The following is an 18,061-nucleotide window of genomic DNA, read 5'->3' as shown; positions in this document are numbered from 1 at the left end:
ATTTAAAACTTCCAGTGGTAACAAATGGCGTTTTGTCTTGCTGCAGAGCAGCTCTGCAACGTGCATTGATAAAAAACTGTCCCTGCAAGCGTGGGCCTGGCTGGCTCCTGGGCTGATAAGGGCCGGGGTAACCGTCATCCCTTGATGGTGGCCGGCACAGGGGATGGGGGGTGGCATCGGGAGAGCCAGTGGTCCATGCGTCACCCACGCCACCCGTGTGAGCGCGTCGGCTGTGCTGGGGGCTGCCGGGATCCTGGGGGACTCTGGCTGAGGCCCTGGGAGGCTTTTCCAGCCCCACCCATGCTGTTAGCCTGGGGCCGGGGCGCAGGTCGCTGGGGGCTGTTTGCAAACTCTTCAGGGTGATCTTGGGGTAAACTCAGCTGCTGCTGGGAAGCAGCACTCAGCTCAGCCCCAGCACCCCGGAGGTGTGGGACCATCTAGGTGTTTTTCTGCATCCCACTTCAGGATGCTGCCCTGGGATTGGGATCGGGCAGCCGGCACCTCGTGCACCATAAAAGGCAAAGCGCTGGGGAAGAGCTGCTGGGGCGGCTCACTGCAATGCCAGGCATCCCGGCTGTGTATAAACGGATTAAAACCCTCCAGCTCTCCTGCTCCCCCTCCTTCCGGAGAGTCCACGGGAGCCCGTTTGGCAGAAGGATTATCCAAAGGGAGGAACTTTCTGCTCGGAGGGTTGTTTAGAGAAATGCCCGAAGCGTTAATAGGGAATTTTGCTAAGTTGTGTTTTGGAGTCTCCTCAGGGAAACTTGTTTCTGAGGCTGCTGTCGGGCTTCTCTGTTTATCTCGGGCGGTCTTTTCTATGTCACAGCAACTCCTTTAGCAATAACATATTCCCACAGATCATTCCAGCTGATCAGGCTCTGCCCTGCGTGCTCGGTGCAGGCGGTATCTCTTCCCCGAAACACTGGGACGCAGACCAAGGCTGCGCGCCGCTTCCAAGGAAGGAGCTCTGCGTCCGTCAGGCGCGGGGCAGGGAGGCAGGGAAGAGCGCCAGGGGCACGGCTGCGGGTTTGCAAACTCTCCGGGGAACCCACGGAGGAGCTGAGGGAGGTGATCCTGCCCAGATGAGCCGCAGCAAATCACTGGGGAAGCAGCGAGATCGGAGGGAAGCCAGGGAGGATTGCTGCACGGGAGCATAGGGAGTTATTGCCGCGGCAGGTTGGGGAAAAGAGGAGAGTCCCTGAAGAAAGATGCAGATGGGCAGCAAGTCCTGCCCGGAAAGTGCTGTGGACCAGTGAATTAGAAGCTGGGGGGTTCTTTTGCAGTTATTCAGGTGGGATATATTTGGGTAGGGACCAGCGTAGCATCAACTCTGACAGCTGTTGTGTTAGGAGAGAGCCTCCTGCCCTGCCGCAGAGGATGGGCTCCATCGTGCCAATGTGCATTTTCATCTCTGCTGGCCATGAGGCTAAAAACCGCCGGTTCACATGACCCAGGCACGGAGGCTTCCAAGCTGCCTCTGTCTCTCCCAGTAGTGGAGGAAGGAGAAGGCGGTGCTGAAAGTCTGCCGGGACCCAAGGTGGGGAGAAATCTTGGCTGGCCACTTTCAAAGCATTTGGACCAGGAATTAAGGAATTACGGTGACTGAGCTGCTGGCCATGGAAGCCTCCACCTGGCAGTACTACGGATATTTACGGGATGACACAAGTAAGGTGAGGGGGAGAGACTGCGCTACTTCCCGGGGAGCCTCTGCGGGGACGTGTGAGGATTATACTCAGCTGCAACTCGGCCAGGAGGGCCTGGGGCACAGGCTGGAGAGGGGAGACCTTCCCGACCCCAGCAGCGACACACCAGCCCCTGCCAAGAAGTCAGAGATGAGCAGCAGTGGGCAGAGAGGGCAGGGGGGGCTGGCAGGAGACCTGTGCTTGGAAGAGCACCCCGTGTCGACAGGGTGCGGGAGAGGGGAGGAGGGAGAAGCCCCTCCAAAAGTGTACAAACTGGAGATCGGGCACCGGCAAGTGGGCACGGGCCGGACGGTGAAGCCGGTGGTGTACAGGCTGGAGGAGAGCGAGTACAGGCGCCTGATCGAAGAGGCAGAAGCAGAACCAGAGGAGGAATGGGAAGCGGCAGAGCACAAGGTACCTGTGATTCAGGAGGGCTACCCAGGGGATGGGAAAGCGGCAAGTCCGAGCCTAAACAGGCTCAATTCTTTCCAAGGAGTCCTGAGGAGGCAGATAAGCCGTTCAGACTCTGAAAGCAGTGCAGAGAGCAGGCAAGTGAATAAACTGACCCTGAACTCTCCCTCAGAGAGAAACAAGCCGAGTGTCCCCATCAGGTCAGATAGCTTCGAGCGAAACGCCATGCTCATGGATTACATTTTGCAAAGCAAACAGGAGGCAACAACATCTGTTTCCTACGTCCCCAGAGAAAGCAGCAAGGCAGCTGAAAGCTTCAGGCAGGCGGTGAGCTTCGCCCCCCGGCCTGACAGTGCTCCGGACCTTTGCCAGAACGGCCAGAGCAGTGAGGAGGATTCGGCCAGGAAGCCCGAGCCAGACAAGCAGGTAGCGAAGAGCCTCGAGAAGATGGTCTCTGCGGTTGCAAATTATGCTTCAGTGGCTAGAGGCACTGAAAAGCTTTCGAGACACAGCAGCAGCCAGCTCCTTGAGAGCAGGCAACAGCTCGGAGGTGAAGCAAATGCAGGGATACTCGATTCATACAGCCAGCAAAAAACCCCACCGGCCCCTCCTGTCAGGTCCCACAGCAAAGAGAGCCTGGCTTTGAGTATGAGCAAGACTGTGGCAATGACGGAGGCACTGCTGGAGCCCCGCAGCGATGCAGTGAAGCCTGCCAAGGAGCAGTGGGCAGCTGCAGGCGTGGAGCAGCTAACTGGAGGCAGGACTGCAGGAGGAGGGGGCTCGGAGGAGCCCGAGCGGAAGGGGAGGAAGAGTCAGGAGGATGAGAAAGTGCTTAAAGTTGCCGACGCAAAGAAAACATTTGAAAAGCCCAAGGCAGCAGAGGGGAAGGCAGCGACGCCACCGCCCAGCGCTGCCAGAAAAGGTGAGGCGTGATGGCTCTGCCAGGGGCGGGCTGGCACCCCTGGCTCTGCCTCGCGGTGCCGTGGGGCCAGGGTGGCTCCGGAGCACGCTGCAGCCCCGGGCTGGCGGCGAGGGGAGGTGGGAACACGGCGGTTGGGAGGCTTTTCAGAAAATAGCTGCCTTGTCATAGCCAAGCAACAGATGGGATGCGCTCGGGGCACGTTTAGCGATCTACGGTCGTAACCAGGCAGGACAAAAATCAGGTGTTGCTTCACGTCTACTGTCCGCTTGATAAAAGTACTTCTTGCAGTGAAACTGTTTTGTAAGACATTTGCTTTTGAAGACTCTCCTGTATATAAATAAGTATAATATCCAGTACTCCTATACTGCTTCTGATGGATAGATGCAATGCAGAAGTGCCCATACGATAGTTTCTCCCACTGTCATGTGTGATTATTCGCCTTTGTCTCTCTAGGCACTGGGTGAGCCAATATCATTTTATTTTAGTTATGGCACAGAAAGGAAGCTTTATTTTCTTTAGGTTCTTTTTCTCCCGCACTGTGACTTAGCTGAATAAGCCTTTCAGAAGAATGACATCAACTTGGAAACCCTTTGACCGAAAAACTACGGATAAATGAACATTGTTGAAATTTTACGGGTAAAACGGCAGTTGTGCAGAAACAGGGAGAGGTTAGAAATGGGTGTTTGGAAGTTTGGATCCTGCAAGGACGTGTCGACCCGTGCTGGTTGACTTGCATCTTCTGTTTATTGACAATCTGTGATTGTGGATTTCCTTATAAGGGAGAATAAACGTGTTAAGGCACAGGAAATCTATGCTAGCTTTGAATTGAATAGCATGTTTACTTAAAAAATAGGTGTGATTATCCCACCATGCTTGGTACATTGTGCTGTCAATTACTCTCGTTCGCAGAAGTCACAAAACCGAGTCAGAATATGAACATTGCCACAGAGTTTGTGTGTGTGTGTGAGTGAGTGATAACAAAAAGCCTTACAGCGATGAAAAATAGATCCTATCCTGTCAGGAAGCATCTGAAGACACATGATCATTCTCACGATGCAAAGAAATAGGGTTGTGAAATATTTGTCATTGCAAACTATGTGCCATCTGACAGACTCAGGCTCCGTACGTGAGCAGGGCTAGTACTGGTGTTATCAGGGTGTCTGGAGCGACGCAGCCTCTCCGCTCCTCAAGTGGGAGATTCGCCTGATTCAGTGGTAGGGCTGACATGGTGTGTTTTCACCAGCCAGCTCAGCCGAGGGATGTTTCCATCAGCAGTGAGGCATGGCTCTTTTGCAGGGAATAGAAGGAGCAGGTGGATGCAGTAGGTGATCTTACAGAGGAAGGGGGTGAGAAGGGACTGCAGGAAATGGGGCTCCATCCCTAAGGCAATGCTGGCTACAGCTAAATCACTCCTGACAGGTGTTGACCTGCTTGTTCTTCAGGAGAAATAGGGAGGGAGGGTCAAGACAATCTATTCCAGTGCTGAACTGTGAAAATGTTGCAATAAAGAAGAGCAGGAATAGCTTCTCATTTTGCTATATCCTGTTGTTTTTTTAAAAAATCTGTTCCTAAACATACATCTTCCCAGCTGTCATACCGCCTAACTGAACACGAACATCTCGCATATACTTACCGTTATACGATTCCTTTCTTGTACCTCTGACTTTTCCAGCACCTTTGGTCCAACTTGATCCTAGACAGCAGGGAGAGAAACAGAACAAGATGGTACAAGGATTCAAAACTGGCTGAATAACGAGGCCAAGACTAGGATATGTGATGAGTGTAACACGGAGTGCTGCAGGAATCACAGTGCCAAGCCTCACGTCACCGCTCGCTGCTCAAAGCCCCTGCTCGTTATGTGGTGCCTGGCTAATTTTTTTCTGCTATTCAGAAAGATAGGAAGTGTGAATCCCAGGTTATTCATGTTGTAAATAAAATATAGCTTGCTTTTTACTTTTTTTTTTTTTTGTGTTCTGTTTTCTTGTCTCTCTCTTCCTAGCTAATCATCTGGTGTAGTGGAGATAGCAACAAAGAAAATCCCATCTGTTGCAACTAATTGCTTCATTTTTATTTGGTGTCCCAGCATTTTAATTAGGTATTGGGACCACCTCCCTTTTATCGCAAAAATGGGAAAAAAGAAAGAAAAATATACTTTACGGTCCTGTACAATGATGAAGAAAAATACATGAGGAAACAGACTAGCTGGAAATTAATTTAGAGATTTCCTTTCTCTGCAAAACCTGAGGGCAGCCCAGATTTCTGTGCCTTTCCTATAGAGGAGCTGGCAGGGATGTGTATGACATCTGCATTACTGCATATGACATGCGTGAGCGTGTGTATATGCAGCAATAAATGTGCTTTATGAAATGTATTGTAAATCATTAATAACAGTAGCATAAATTATTAATATCCATCCTGATCTAATGTTCAGTTATTCTTCCTTATCAATCTCCAGCGCCTTCCGTCCGTCCCAAGCAGCACACAAACGATGCCATTGCAAGCGCTCGCTCACCACAGCGGATTTCTGTTACCCTTTGGGGAGGGGGCTTGCGATCTGACCCCGATTTACTGGGTCTGGAAGTAGCGCAGGGACTCGTTCGATGTCTCGCAGGAAGGTGGAACAGACCCGGGATTAAACCTAAGGGGTGCTGACTCCTCACCCTCTGCTTTAATTCACGTGTTCCTCTTCCCTCCCTGTCCGCACGCTCTAATACACTCTCACACACTAATCCCTTCCTGGCTGTTATTTTAAAAATCTGATTGAACATATTGCTCTCCTTATCTTCATTCCATAATTCTACAGCTCCCCTTTCTGGCCAAGGATTGAATAAGGCCAAACCAAATGGATTTCGCTCTCTCACTCTCTCTCCAGGCAAATGCTTTGCTGGATCTGGGGAACAGATCAGCACAGGGCAACGCTTCCCTGGGCAGAGCACGTAATCCCGTCCAAGAGACAGAATTGATTAGCCATAATCGAGAGCTGTTCCGTGGTGGCTGTTAGTACAATTTTGTCTTGGCAGCTGCTCAACGTTTTGATGATCATTGAAATGTCCCTTAAAAGCCAGGCTTGTGGGCAGTTTAATAAAGCCACCCTTGCCATTCACGATGTGTCCAACGGATGTTGAGGCGAAAAGAGTAAATCTAATGCTATTCCATGCACAGAAGATGGCTTGGTTGTTTTTGTTTTTCATTGCCATCAATTCAGATTTCCCTGCATAAAAAAAGCCCGACATTCCAGTAATGTTAAGTGAAACATAAGATCACATCACCGATTTCAACGGGAGCAGCTGAATCTGGCCTTGCCTACCTAAATCATGAGAGCCGTAGGAGAAGAAATATAAAAATAGCCAACCTTCAAGTGGGAGAACCTCGTGCTTCCTGTAAAGTTGTTTAAGTATAATAATAAATCAAAAGGCTTCAAGAAATAAATAGATAAATAGTGGACACAAATTTCCTTTAAAAGTTGTATAACTTGGATATCTGTAAACCCGAGGGCCAAAACACAAACTGTTGTGTCTGGCATATTTTACGTGATTTAGAAGTTAAGCTGCAAAATAACAGGACTTTAAATTGCTGATCTCTCTAAACCCTCCCTAAGCTGTTTTCCTTAATTCAGAATATATTTAGCAATGAGGATTTAAGCAAATTGAAATGTTCACGACAAATTCATCCCTCGAGTGACTTTACTGGTTCTGAATGACTGGGTTTGCCGTCCATCTAAGATTGCTCAGAGCCAAGTTGCATAATATCAGCCGAAGGCCAAAGAAGCCATCAAAATTTCTCCTAGAAAGAGGTGCCTCAGGTGTTTGTGTCTTTCTTTACCTTTTTTAACTAATAACACCCCATGGGCAAGGAAGGCTGCAGGGCATACCGAACGCACTACTTATAAGGCATGTCAAGATCATCACAGGAACAAACCAGCGTGATTTATTGCAGCGATGGAATCGATGCATATTTGCAAGGAAGCTAAATTTAGCTGCTGACATAAGTTTCAGAGGTGGAGTCTGCAGACACGGGGCTGTTTCCGTATAAAGACTGTGAGATAGTCTGACTGCAGCAATCGTGCGTCGATGTAGCAGAGGGTAAAATATGTGGGATGGGTAAAACTAGTGAAATGTATTTTTGAATAAATTCTGAATCTTTTCTGCAACATTTAATAATCAGGCGTGCTGGTACTGATAAAATAGAAGGACAAACTTTGTTGTGTGGTTCCTGTAGCTGCAAGCATTTGGTAATAGGATATTTTCCTTTGCAAAAATTAGAATTTGTGACATATTTTGACAAGCTGTTAGGCTTACATCACTGCCTATAATTTAAGTCCTGTTTGTTAGAATGATGTTATTTAGCTGAAGTGATGAAGATTACTGTTTACAGTGGAACCAGAGGCGTGTGTAAAGCTTAGCCATTCCCTCTGTTGATGAAGACTTCAGCCTGAAATGTATGCCATTTCTTCATTGCCTTGTACGGTGAGCCGCTGCCATCTAAATGGCTCATTAATCCAGGTCGGGATCCGAGTGATCTTTGAAGCATTTCCATCGAAACCTTTAAGGAAGCACTAGCGAAAATTCAACAGGTATCGTTTCCTTCTGAGTCCGTCCTTTGTGACTCTTCCAACGCCGTGTCAAGCGAGCTGCGCCGCAGGAGTGTCCGTCCCTGCCGCGCCGGTGCGAGCCAGGAACCGACCATTTGGGTGGCAGTTATGGAGAGGATTAGCTGTCAGTCAGATTTCTCAGGACAAATTTCACTGCGCGTCTTCTGTGCATCGCTCTCTTTTTAGATGGATGCCAAAAATCTTCCTTGGTTGCTCTTCCAAGCTGTTGCGTAGTGCTGGGTACTGCTGCCTTCGCTCTTTTCCAATCCAGGGTAAAGCATCGCCTGGTACATGATTAAAATATCATTTCAAGCTTGCCCACTCTTCTGAGCTAGAAGGAGCTATACATATGTGTATTTTTAGGTATGATTTTATATGCTTTTATTAATAGTTTTTCATAAAGTTTTAAGCCACATGCACAGGTTTGAGACTCCTAATAAATTAGTGGCCGTGGGACTGGCAGTCAAGACACTCAATTCTATCACTGACTCATTGTGTGACCTTCAGCAAGTCACGTACCTACGTGGAAAATATGAATCACAGCCCAAACCCACTGAACTACAGATTACCTGCAGGTCTGCTTCGAGGCTGCCAAACTGCTTTTGTTTTCTTCTTTTTTAGCTTTAAAGAGATTGTTTGAGGGAGGAGGGTGGAGAGTAAGTGTGCTGGGCTGGCTTTCAGAAGGAAGGTATTAATTTCATGGTAATTGGTGCCGCGGGCAGTGCGTTGCAGGGATGCAGGCTTGCAACTCTAATCTTTGGGTGTCTAATTTTTTTATCAAGGTGTTGCTCACTAGGTAGGAGACTCCCGCTTATTGAATCAGTGGTTACACTGGTGTCAAAGTTTAACACGTTGGATAACATTTGTTTGTTTAATTTGTAGCTACTTTGGCATCTGATGTTTCCAGCAGCTGTAATCACCAGCAAAACCACCACACATGTATCAGCGAGGCTTTTTGCATGTTTTAACACCCAGCCATCACTTAACAGGGAGTAGTTCACAGTCCTGTCACAGTTTCACAGGGGAAAAGGAGGGTTCTCAGCTCATCACCACACACATATTTCTCCAAACTCTGAAGGGTTATCAGGGGAGTTACGGGTGTGTCGCTCCCCTGAAAAATTAGGCCCCTTAAGCACCTAACCACATGCAAATGAATTTGCAAATATTGGTCAAAACGTATAAGGAAGCTAGACTAGCTTTTGGTTTTGGCCATGTATGGTAAACACTGCACAACGTGGGCACCGATCTAGCATCACTCATCCGCCCCTCAAGTTCCCCGGAGGAACAGAAACACACAGCCCTTGAGAGTGGTATTATCCTGCGTGCCTTGAGGTATTTCTGTGCAGGTACTCACCTTCTTACTCTTTACTGTGTCATTTACTAATAACTCAGCTTCTTTCATTGAACAGCGGAGATAAAAACCCTCTTTGCAACCACATAAGCCAGCATCCCCAGAAGTAGCTTTACTTCTAGCGCAGCGGGGAGAACCTTTGGTTTCAAGCTGCTGTCCTGCTTTTCTCATCGAAGCGTGATTTTTAGCAGGGGTTTAAGCTCGCCTTTTGTCACCGCCTTGCTGGCAGTGCCATTTCCTGCAGGCCCCAGCAAGCCGGCATGACAAAACGAGGCGACGCGGTTGTTTTTCTTGCAGGGCTGTCGCTTCTCTCCAGCGTTGCTTTTACCCACAGCAAGGCTCTAGCTGTGCCCTGCTTGGCCGAGGGCTCACCAGGAGCCGCATCCGCGGGGTTGCGCCTTCACTCATCGCAATTCTCGGTTTCGTTGCAGTAGTGCCCCCAAAAACCTCTCTGGCCTTTGGCCAGGTCACCCCTCCCTTTGCTCGCACCTTGGGTAGCTAAAGCAGAGGACGAAGGTGCCATCCCAGCGCTGCTGGGCCTGTGGGGGAAGAGGCCTGAGGCCGGCTGGCGAAGAGCGGGGGTCACCGGCATGGGGCTAAGCGCCTGAGGGGAACCGGGCTGCCGCGCCGCCGCCGCCGGGGCTGTGAGGGGGAGCGGGGACAGGCGCGGGGGGGATCCCGGTCCCCTCAGGGAGGGTCTCGCGGCTGCCGGGGCGCGCGAGGCGCACGGAGGAAGAGCGCGAAAGCGAGCGAGCGCGGCGGCGGGGCCGCCATTGGCTAAACGGGCCGTCACTCACACCCGCCGCCCACCCCCCTCCCGCGAACGCGCGGTGCCAGTAAAGGAGGGGGCGTGGCCTGCGCGCGCGGCGGCGGGGGCGTGGCTAGAGGGGGCGGGGTTTGGCGTCCGCACCGCCCACCCCCCCACCCCGCCGCCGTCGGTCGGTCAGTCGGGCGGCGGCGGCGGTGGCGGCGGCAGCAGCGGCGGAGGCTCCGCCGGGCTGAGGAGCGGACGCGGGGAGGCGGTTCGGGATCGCGGTGCGCGCCACGGAGCTGGGCGGGGGGATGAGGGGAGAGAGAGGAACCGGGGAGCGGGGGTGGGAGGGCGGCCCGCCGCGGTGCCTGCGGGAGGGCGGCGGGCACCGGGAGGGTGAGGCGGGGGTGGGGGGGGTCCGGCCGGGCCGGGCCGGGCCGGGCCGGCTCCTCCTGCGCGGGGCCGGCCGTTGCCGCCAAGCCTTTTGGTGAGGCGGCGGCCGCTGTCAGCGCCGGGGCCTGCGGGGGGAAGCGCCCTCCCCGCGCCGGCGGTTGGGCGCCGCGCTCAGCCCGGGGCTTCACCCCCCCCGCCCCGGTTCCCTCCTTATTAGGTAGCGGAGCGGCTCGGGGTCGCCGCCGGCTCCCGGCATCCGGCCGGGGCTCGCAGGTTGCCGGCGGGACGAGCCCGAGGCGGGGCCGGGCTCTCCCGCCGCGGCGGGGGCAGCCCCTGCGCCCCGCACACCTGATGCCCGCAGCCAGCCCCGGCTGCTCCTGCAAGGAGGGAATTTTTTTTTTTATTCGCCAGGTTTTCCTCCCCCTTTTTTTTTTCTTTTATTCGTCAGGTTTTTCTTTTTTTTTTTTTTTTTGTCCCCCCCTTTTTTTCTTTCATGGCGCTGCAGCAGCAGCTCGATGGCACCGGTGGCTGCGTGTGTGTGTGTGTGTGTGTGTGTCCCCCTCCCCCGGAGCGCCGCGTCCCCGCTGCCACCGTGTAACGTTGCAGAGGACAAAAGATGACTCGAGGGTTGAGTTTTGTGGTTTATTTCTTGATGCTTCGTGTCACGCCGTTACTGAGCCTGTTCGGGAGATGCGTGAAGTCCTGGGTTGGATGACATGTTCCTGGGCTTTTTTTTTTCTGTGCAGAAAGCCACGTTGTTTTAATAGCGATATGTCAAAGGCCAGAATTTAAAGGTTAGTGCTTGTCTGTGCTTTGTGAAATTAGCTGCTTCTCCTCTCCCGATGCACGGAAAAGCAGCCGATGTGCAACCCCACCAACGTTCAGGAGTACCCCGCTCTAGACAATGTGATGCTGTGACTGCACAGGAGACAGGTCTGGAAAAAAAAAAAAAAAAAAAGACTGAAAGCTGACTGGAAACAAAAGTAAAACTGATTGATGCAGTTTTATTGTTAAGTGATATGCATTAGTGGTGTGGTTTTTTTAATAGCTGTAGCTTCAGTCCTGTACGTGTTTGTTTGAGCAGGTCCATTCAGCCTATTCATGCGTGTGGATTAGTATAAGCAAGACCAAGGATGACAGCAAAATGAAAGAGTGACATTTTGAATATACTAGGCTGTTTTTTTCAGTTTGCTGATACCGATTCTGGTTTAATTTTAGGCTGGGCTGTTTCCAAATCACCTGCCACTATCCCCTGTCTTCGCGTGCCTCTCTAAGCACGTGTGGGAAGCAGCTCTGTGCCTGCTGGAAGTGTGGGGAAAATGGTGTGAACTGGCACAGCCCGGCCTGTGAGAAGCGTGTCCGTATGTGCTGGATGTGCGATGGCTGGAGAAAACAGCGGGTATCTTGTGCGTGAGGCAGGAGAGGATATATGTGATTTTCATTTGAATAACAAGCATTGAATCATCTTTTCTGCTCAAGGGGAAAAAAACAGATGGCTGTGCACTCACCGAGACGCTTTATTGCAGCTAATATTCGTGTTTGCTAAAGACTGTGTGCACAAAAGTAGATCAAATACTGTTGTGATAAAGTCAACGCATGTTAATTTTGTGTATATACATTTTTAGTATTTTCAGTAGCCATGGTGACACCCGACGCACTTGGGTACGTGTGAGGGAGCATTTGCTTTGTGTTTGTTTTAATATAGCTCTTCATAATAGTAATTTTTCGATGGTCACTTGTAGCCTTTTATACGGATTGCTTTAATCAGCATTTGTGTGTCTCCATGTTCTCTGTTGGCATTACTCTGTCTTCTAGTGAGCTGCCTTTTCAAACATCATTGGATTTTTTCAAGTTAAATCTTCATGCTTATTGCATCTGTCACTTCTGGGATTCACTCCAAGCAAAAGGCAGAGATTCAGTTTAATGGCAATGAGAAGGAATGCACAGAAGGGTAAAATATCAGCTTTCCTGAGTGATGCAGCAAAGGACGCTGAGAGATCTGTCCTCAGTAACTGTTCCATGCATCATGTTCAAGTTTAATATTAGACTTTAGTGACGGCTTCATAAAATGGCTCATTAAGGCGCAACGCTGCGTTCTGATTGTAAGAGAATTTATGTTATTGGTTTTAATTTGATTATCGATTCCGACGAGTATAACTCGGGTGCCAGCTTCCTATTTTGAAGACATGAGCAAAACACTTCCTGGCCCGAGTTTGCAGCTTGGTGAGGTCATCAGTGCACCACTCCCTGGACTAGGAATGTCCTTTTAGGCAAACTCACAGGCACATTTTCAGTTGACTTTTAAAGTATGGATTTCTTTGTTTTGATTTTTGTTTTACCGAGGCTTTTGTGATAATCTCAGTCCTTCTCTAAGGATGTGTTGGAACAGAAACTCACTGAGGATTTGAAGTGCCCCAGTTTAAGCATTTACAGGGCATATGAGCAAGAATTAAATGTCTCTGTTCTCTTCTAGCTCTTTCCCTGTAGTCTCCCCCACCTAGTATTTTTGGTCTGCTTATGTTCTGGTTGTTAACTCTGAAATTAGTCTGATTGGAAGCTGCTTACAGCTTCGGTTCACAGTCACCCTGGTTATGCAGCCACACGTGAGAAGTCAGCTTGTCGGTGGCTTTAGGCTAACAGGATGCGAACTGGTCTTTTTTTCTGTCATGATACGCACAAATGCAGGTGGTGGTGGCACTGCTGGGGTGAACGCCAGGTCAAAACTAAGGCAAAAAGGTTTAGGTTAGCTGAAGTGACTCGGGAGAGCTAGCAGTGAAAGTGGATTATTACGGATGTGTTGCATATACCAGTATAGTTGGGAATCGGTTACTGGGCCATTTCTTTCTATTTGCTACTAGGATTGCTTTGTTCTATTTTTCCTCACGTGAGGAACTATACTAAGAATGGATTATTTGTTTCTTTTTGAGGTTATAACCATTCAGTACATGACTTTGTGTGGTTTTAGATGATGGTGTTAGGCATTAAAATACCAGGGTGACCCTAGAATTGCTCAGCTTCTTGGCGTAGCAGTGGCGGGGCCGAGGGGTCCCACCGGTAGGTCTGGCTTTGTGCGGGAGGACTCTGTGATGCCGAGTCTGGTGCTGATGGTCCTCAGAGGAGTAAACTGTCTGGAGAGATTCCCCATGGAATATACCAGCCAGTAGTTGTGTTACCAACCTTCAGTTGTGTATGTGCCTGTACGGGTTTGTGTGGTGAATACAAACCTGGTCAGAATTAAAGGCTGGATGTGAGTGGAGGTGATAATGTAGCTGTAAAGTAGAAGGTGACTGTTAGGCAAATAGATAATTCTACTTTACATCTCTCCCGTGCAGTTCTTCATGCCAATAAGGCAGATGTAATCTCTTTACAGCAGACATCTTCATAACGGGTTGCAAAGTGCTCCTGAAATGGAAAAGGCTTTTGTGATGGAATACTAGAGAAGCTTTAAAGTCCTGCTCTGTAGGTCAGGAACTAGCAAGGAACTTGACAGAGAAAGAATGAAAATGTTATCTGCTGCTGCCTCTTAAGGGGAAGAAAACCCATGTTGTTCTTTTGAAGGTTGCCAGCCTGCTGGTGCTCATCGACAGAAGAGGTCTCCTTGGTTTAGAGGTGACAGAATAAAACATGGGCTCTTTGACCATTTTTTCCTCTTTGCTTTGCTTCTTCGTTAATGAGTTAGATACCAAGGTAGAATCGCCTGCACTGGAGATAGGAGGATAGCATTTCTTCAACATTATCACTTTGCTTCTTCATCGTTATTTTCTTTGTCTGATCCCAATTTTGTTGATGATAACAATAAATGATATATAATATGCTTTTTGTATGAGTGTGTAATGACTTTTGAGGTCTGGCTTTCAGTGGGAGAAGCTAGATGTGGTTGAATTGGTTATAGTGACTCTGTTTGACATTGAGCTGGGCCTCTCAGTCCATCATAATTAGGTTTTTCTTGTTTTCCCTTTTAATAATTTAATTTGAAAAAGCAGTGGAAATAAAACAGTGGTGGGATCTGACTTAAAGGGATTAAGGTTAAACCTGATGCGGTCAGGTGCGCCGAGATGAGCTCGCAGCTTTCATGTGGAGCATTGCTGAGCTGCGCTTAAGGCCAGGTGTTCCCTTTAGGAAGGATCATGGTTTCCCTGTGGCTCTCCAAATCTTGGCTGGCTGTAGCATTTTTGTGTGTAATCTATGTGGAGTTTTTCTTAGGTGAATATTAAGGCAACCATTTCTGCAGTCTTATCAAATATCCCTGAGCAGATTTCATAAAACCAGAGGGGAGCAATGTGCCTAAAACTAGACTATTTGCATCCATGTATGAACCTAGGCAACACGTTTCACCTGCAATTCCTGGTATAAGTAGTCCCTGGAAAATGGACTTCAAACCGCTCTGCTTGGAGTATTTAGAAATGTGGGAACTTTCCCTCCCTCCCTCCCTCCCTCCCCCTCCGTCCCCCTAGTTCTGCCTATAGTTGCCATAGAGACTGTGTTCTGGAGTCCTTGAAAATCCATTGTTTATCTCGCATAAATATATAAACCTGCTGTATTGAAACATCACCTTAGAAACATCCCCTTCCCGTGCAAATCTGATAGGGATTTGACATCCTACAGTACTGCACATTTTGATATTGGACATGCGTCAGGCACAATCAGACAGACTGATAATGGGTATAATTAGCACCACGAGGGATTAGCAGGCAATAACAAATTCAAGCCGTAGTAAGCACTCTGTCCCTTGGGAGCAGGGCAAACTGGCAGTGCTGGGCAGATCATCACTTGATATGGAAGATAGTCATCAGCAAAGGCTCATGGCGAGGGACTCAGCTCAGGGCTAGTATTACCTCTTGAAATTGCCTTTTTTTTTTTTTTTTTCCTCCTTTCATTTTAAATACCTAAAACCGCACGGTTTGTTAGTTCATGCTGGAATCTTGAACGCCCAACTGACTCAGGGTATGCGCTTGCCATTTATTTGGCAGTTTTCAACAAACGGTGGCCAGTCAGCGATGCAGTTGTTTCTCGAAGTTACCCGTGTGAAACAGATTGACATCCTCGTTTCCAGATGGGAAATGGGAGGTTAAGCGTTTTGCTCAGGGTCTCGCAGGTACTAGGCTGGGAATACTTCTAGCATATAATACGAAGTGTACACTTGCTGTTTTGCAGATGGTTCCTGTATTTGCACCAGCACACACGGGGGGTGTGTGTGCAGGTAAATGACCATTCTTACACTTGGTTTTTCAACTGTTAATTTTGCACTGCAGTACTTACATTAATTATACTCTGTGTTGGAGTAAACAGGCACAAAGCTGTCTTGTTCACAACAGGAGGTGGATTAAATTTTTTTGAGTTTTCAGTGAATATATATATATTTTTTTTTTAAGGTTTATTTTCGTTTTTGGATCTGCTGAGATCAGTTTGCAAGGCAGGAAAAAATCCTGAGCCAGCTCAGACAAATACGAGTTGCCAGACGTACTTCAGCAATATATACTTCTGCTTTAGCACAGCATGAAGTGTAGGCACAAAACACTTCTAGCTGAGTGTCGTTGTGCCTTCCAGCATCTTTTTCCTGGCCACTGCTGCTTTCTGGAGCAATTTGTTAAAATTTCTGCATGGTGTTTTAAGGTGCTGTTGTTTAAAGATGGGCTACCCTGGTTTGGCCTCCTGTTCCACTGTGCTTTGGATGCACGTGTGTTATCTCTATACTCTTCGCTTTGCTCCCTCATGTTTCTTTGGGGATAAAGGTTATCTTTTTGTTCTTTATATGTAGTGTTTGCCACATTGATCTTCTGGTCTACTAGGGGAATTCTTAATCATGAAAGATCACCTAAAAGCCAGCTGGGGCTTATCTCAGTGTAATACTGCCTGTTGTTTTGGCTGGTCTCCTCCAGATCTGCTGTAAGTGCCCCAGGGACTCTCCAAGGGCTGGAAGTGTGGGTTGCACGTGCAGTAATGTGACTGTCAAACCAACAGGTAAGTAAAGCTTAAAGGTCATCAAACACAGGCTGTATTTCTTCATGCCCCTTATTGAAAACAAGCTCCCCAGCTGAGGGGGTCCCTTCCCCAAGAAGTCAGCCTTTGCCCCGTGTGGATCGGGGTGCGATTCTCCCCGTCAGGTAGGCAGAGAGCTGCCGTGGGAGTGCTGGGGACAACAGGTGCACCCCTCGTCCTTGGCACAGGCAGCCCGTGGGTGTAGGAAGGTGTTTTTCCTTCTTGCATCTGAAATCTTTCTCCATAGTGTAGCAGGAATGTTTATTAAAGCTGCTTACTAAACTAAATACGCTTTCCTATGTCTCTTTTTTTTTTTCCTTGCCTGCCTAGAGAGGTGAGAAATGGGCTCTGTGTCACACTTGGGGTTTGACACCAGCTCACCCAGGTTGCTGCCCTCTTCGCTACGGCGTGTGGCAGCCGGGGATGCTGCCGCAGCACAGGACAGCAGCCTGGGCCTGAAACGGATCAATGACAAAGAACATCTGTAGGATAGAGGAAATGTGTTTGAACTTGGAACCCTTTGCTAAAACAGATGTTGGAGGGGCTGTAATTGGTACCACAAGATAGGGATTTAAAATCAAGTTAGCAGAGTGAGCTATCTGGATTTGAGTTTCAGCCTCCTCTAGTCCCTTCCTCCCTCCCCCAGCCCTCATTTCAAATTGCATGTTACGGAAACGGGACAGAATGACAATGGTACTCTTTGAATTATAGGCTGCTTGGCCAGAAGAGCTGGCAGGACAGCAAATGGAAATCTGGAGAAATATGCGCCAGTTCCAACTATGAGAATTGAGATTCATTTTGCAGCTTATTTGTACAGCATTAAAATCTGAAACGTGTTTGCGTTGTCCAGTCTGAACCTTCTGTGTTCTTCAATGCTGAGGATATTGACTTGTCTTTGACAATTAACCATTGTTGGTTTTATTTGGAGAACATCAAAGATTCCGCGTGAGTGCCTGACCTGTTGGATGGGTGTTAGTGAATAGCTTGAGAAGTGAAAGTTGCTAAATTGGGCTCTGATTTAGCCAGCGTTTGGATGAAGGTGTTTCTTAGGGGACACTAACCAAGCCCGTTCTTACTTTTGGGAGTAGAGTGTCTCCATTCAAAACTGCAGGATGGACCATACTGGTCTGGGCTGTAACTCCAGTCTGACCATGACACTGTCCAGCTCAGTGGCCCATCACACTTGCCATTACGGCCACAGTGCTGGTCCAAGAGGTGCTGCCGTGACACTTGGCCATCCCACTCCTCTCCCATCGCATCCCCCAAGGCCGTGGTGTTTTCTCAACGGGCTGCCGGCAGGTCTGGGGGTTGTGCTCCATCCAGCAGACCAGCGGAGCCTCTGTGGTCGGGCAGGGCCATCTGGAGAATGCTGCATCCTCGCTTGGTCAGTCTGACTCACACTTGGCTGGTCTATTTGTGAGCCTCGGTTGTGCTGATCTGTTGTTTCTGCTTTATTTCTAGGTTGTGAGGAATCTGCGTCCCTGCTAACTTTGTGTTTGTAGCGGGAGGGCTTTCTGTAGGTCTTGGTTTCCTGGTGGTGGCTCTCAGGCTGCGGGTGCTACAGTGCTCTTGAAGAACTGGGACCTCTGACTTTTTACCTATGACACCGTTTATCTCCTTAAAATATCTTTAGCAATTATAGTTTCTTCCCATGGATACCACAGCATGTTGTAATGAGGAGGAATAGAAAACAGTTATCAAGACCTTCGGAGATTTTTGATACATTTTCTTGTCATATTTTTAAGAAATGATCCAATTAACTGTGAGCAAGGAGCAGCAATGTAATGTTTCCAATAATGTCTTAAAGCCACCGGAGTTTAACAGGAAATGTGCTTACCTTAGAAAATACTGTGTTAATCAACTTACCTTCATGTCTGCACCTTTTCTTGACTTTTGCCGAGTGGGAAATCTGCACGTGTTACCCTTTCTGTGCTTTAGGCTCCCAGCACCTGCTACTGCTGTCTGCCTGGCTTCTGCCTTA

The 18,061-nt window shown here is 48.8% G+C and overlaps 2 protein-coding genes across 4 annotated transcripts in view; both read left to right on the top strand.

Moving 5' to 3' along the window:
* The first annotated feature begins 1,012 nt into the window (after positions 1-1,012).
* LOC141951389 (uncharacterized) lies at positions 1,013-7,565 on the top strand. Of its 2 annotated transcripts, none has more exons than XM_074887546.1 (2): positions 1,013-3,015; positions 7,518-7,565. In XM_074887546.1, the coding sequence occupies exons 1-2, from the start codon at positions 1,617-1,619 to the stop codon at positions 7,538-7,540; spliced, it is 1,422 nt and encodes a 473-aa protein (XP_074743647.1). In that variant the 5' UTR covers positions 1,013-1,616; the 3' UTR covers positions 7,541-7,565. The 2 variants fall into 2 exon arrangements, with proteins under 2 accessions (XP_074743647.1, XP_074743646.1); XM_074887545.1 differs by lacking the exon at positions 7,518-7,565 and adding an exon at positions 4,688-4,968.
* A 1,298-nt stretch (positions 7,566-8,863) lies between these two features.
* The window catches only part of CORO1C (coronin 1C), a 48,360-nt gene continuing 39,162 nt past the window's right edge, over positions 8,864-18,061 (top strand). The window contains exon 1 of one of the 2 annotated variants that reach the window (XM_074887548.1): positions 8,864-8,952. The gene's annotated coding sequence lies outside the window, so the exon portion shown is untranslated. Of the gene's footprint in view, positions 8,953-9,899; positions 9,993-18,061 lie in introns of those variants that run through there. The other variant, XM_074887547.1, reaches the window with a different exon arrangement.

The sequence above is a fragment of the Strix uralensis genome, chromosome 17 (assembly GCF_047716275.1).
Source record: "Strix uralensis isolate ZFMK-TIS-50842 chromosome 17, bStrUra1, whole genome shotgun sequence".
Taxonomy (NCBI): Eukaryota; Metazoa; Chordata; class Aves; order Strigiformes; family Strigidae; genus Strix; species Strix uralensis.
The sequence above is the reverse complement of the archived record's forward strand: the minus strand, read 5'-3'. Positions and strand labels throughout refer to the sequence as shown.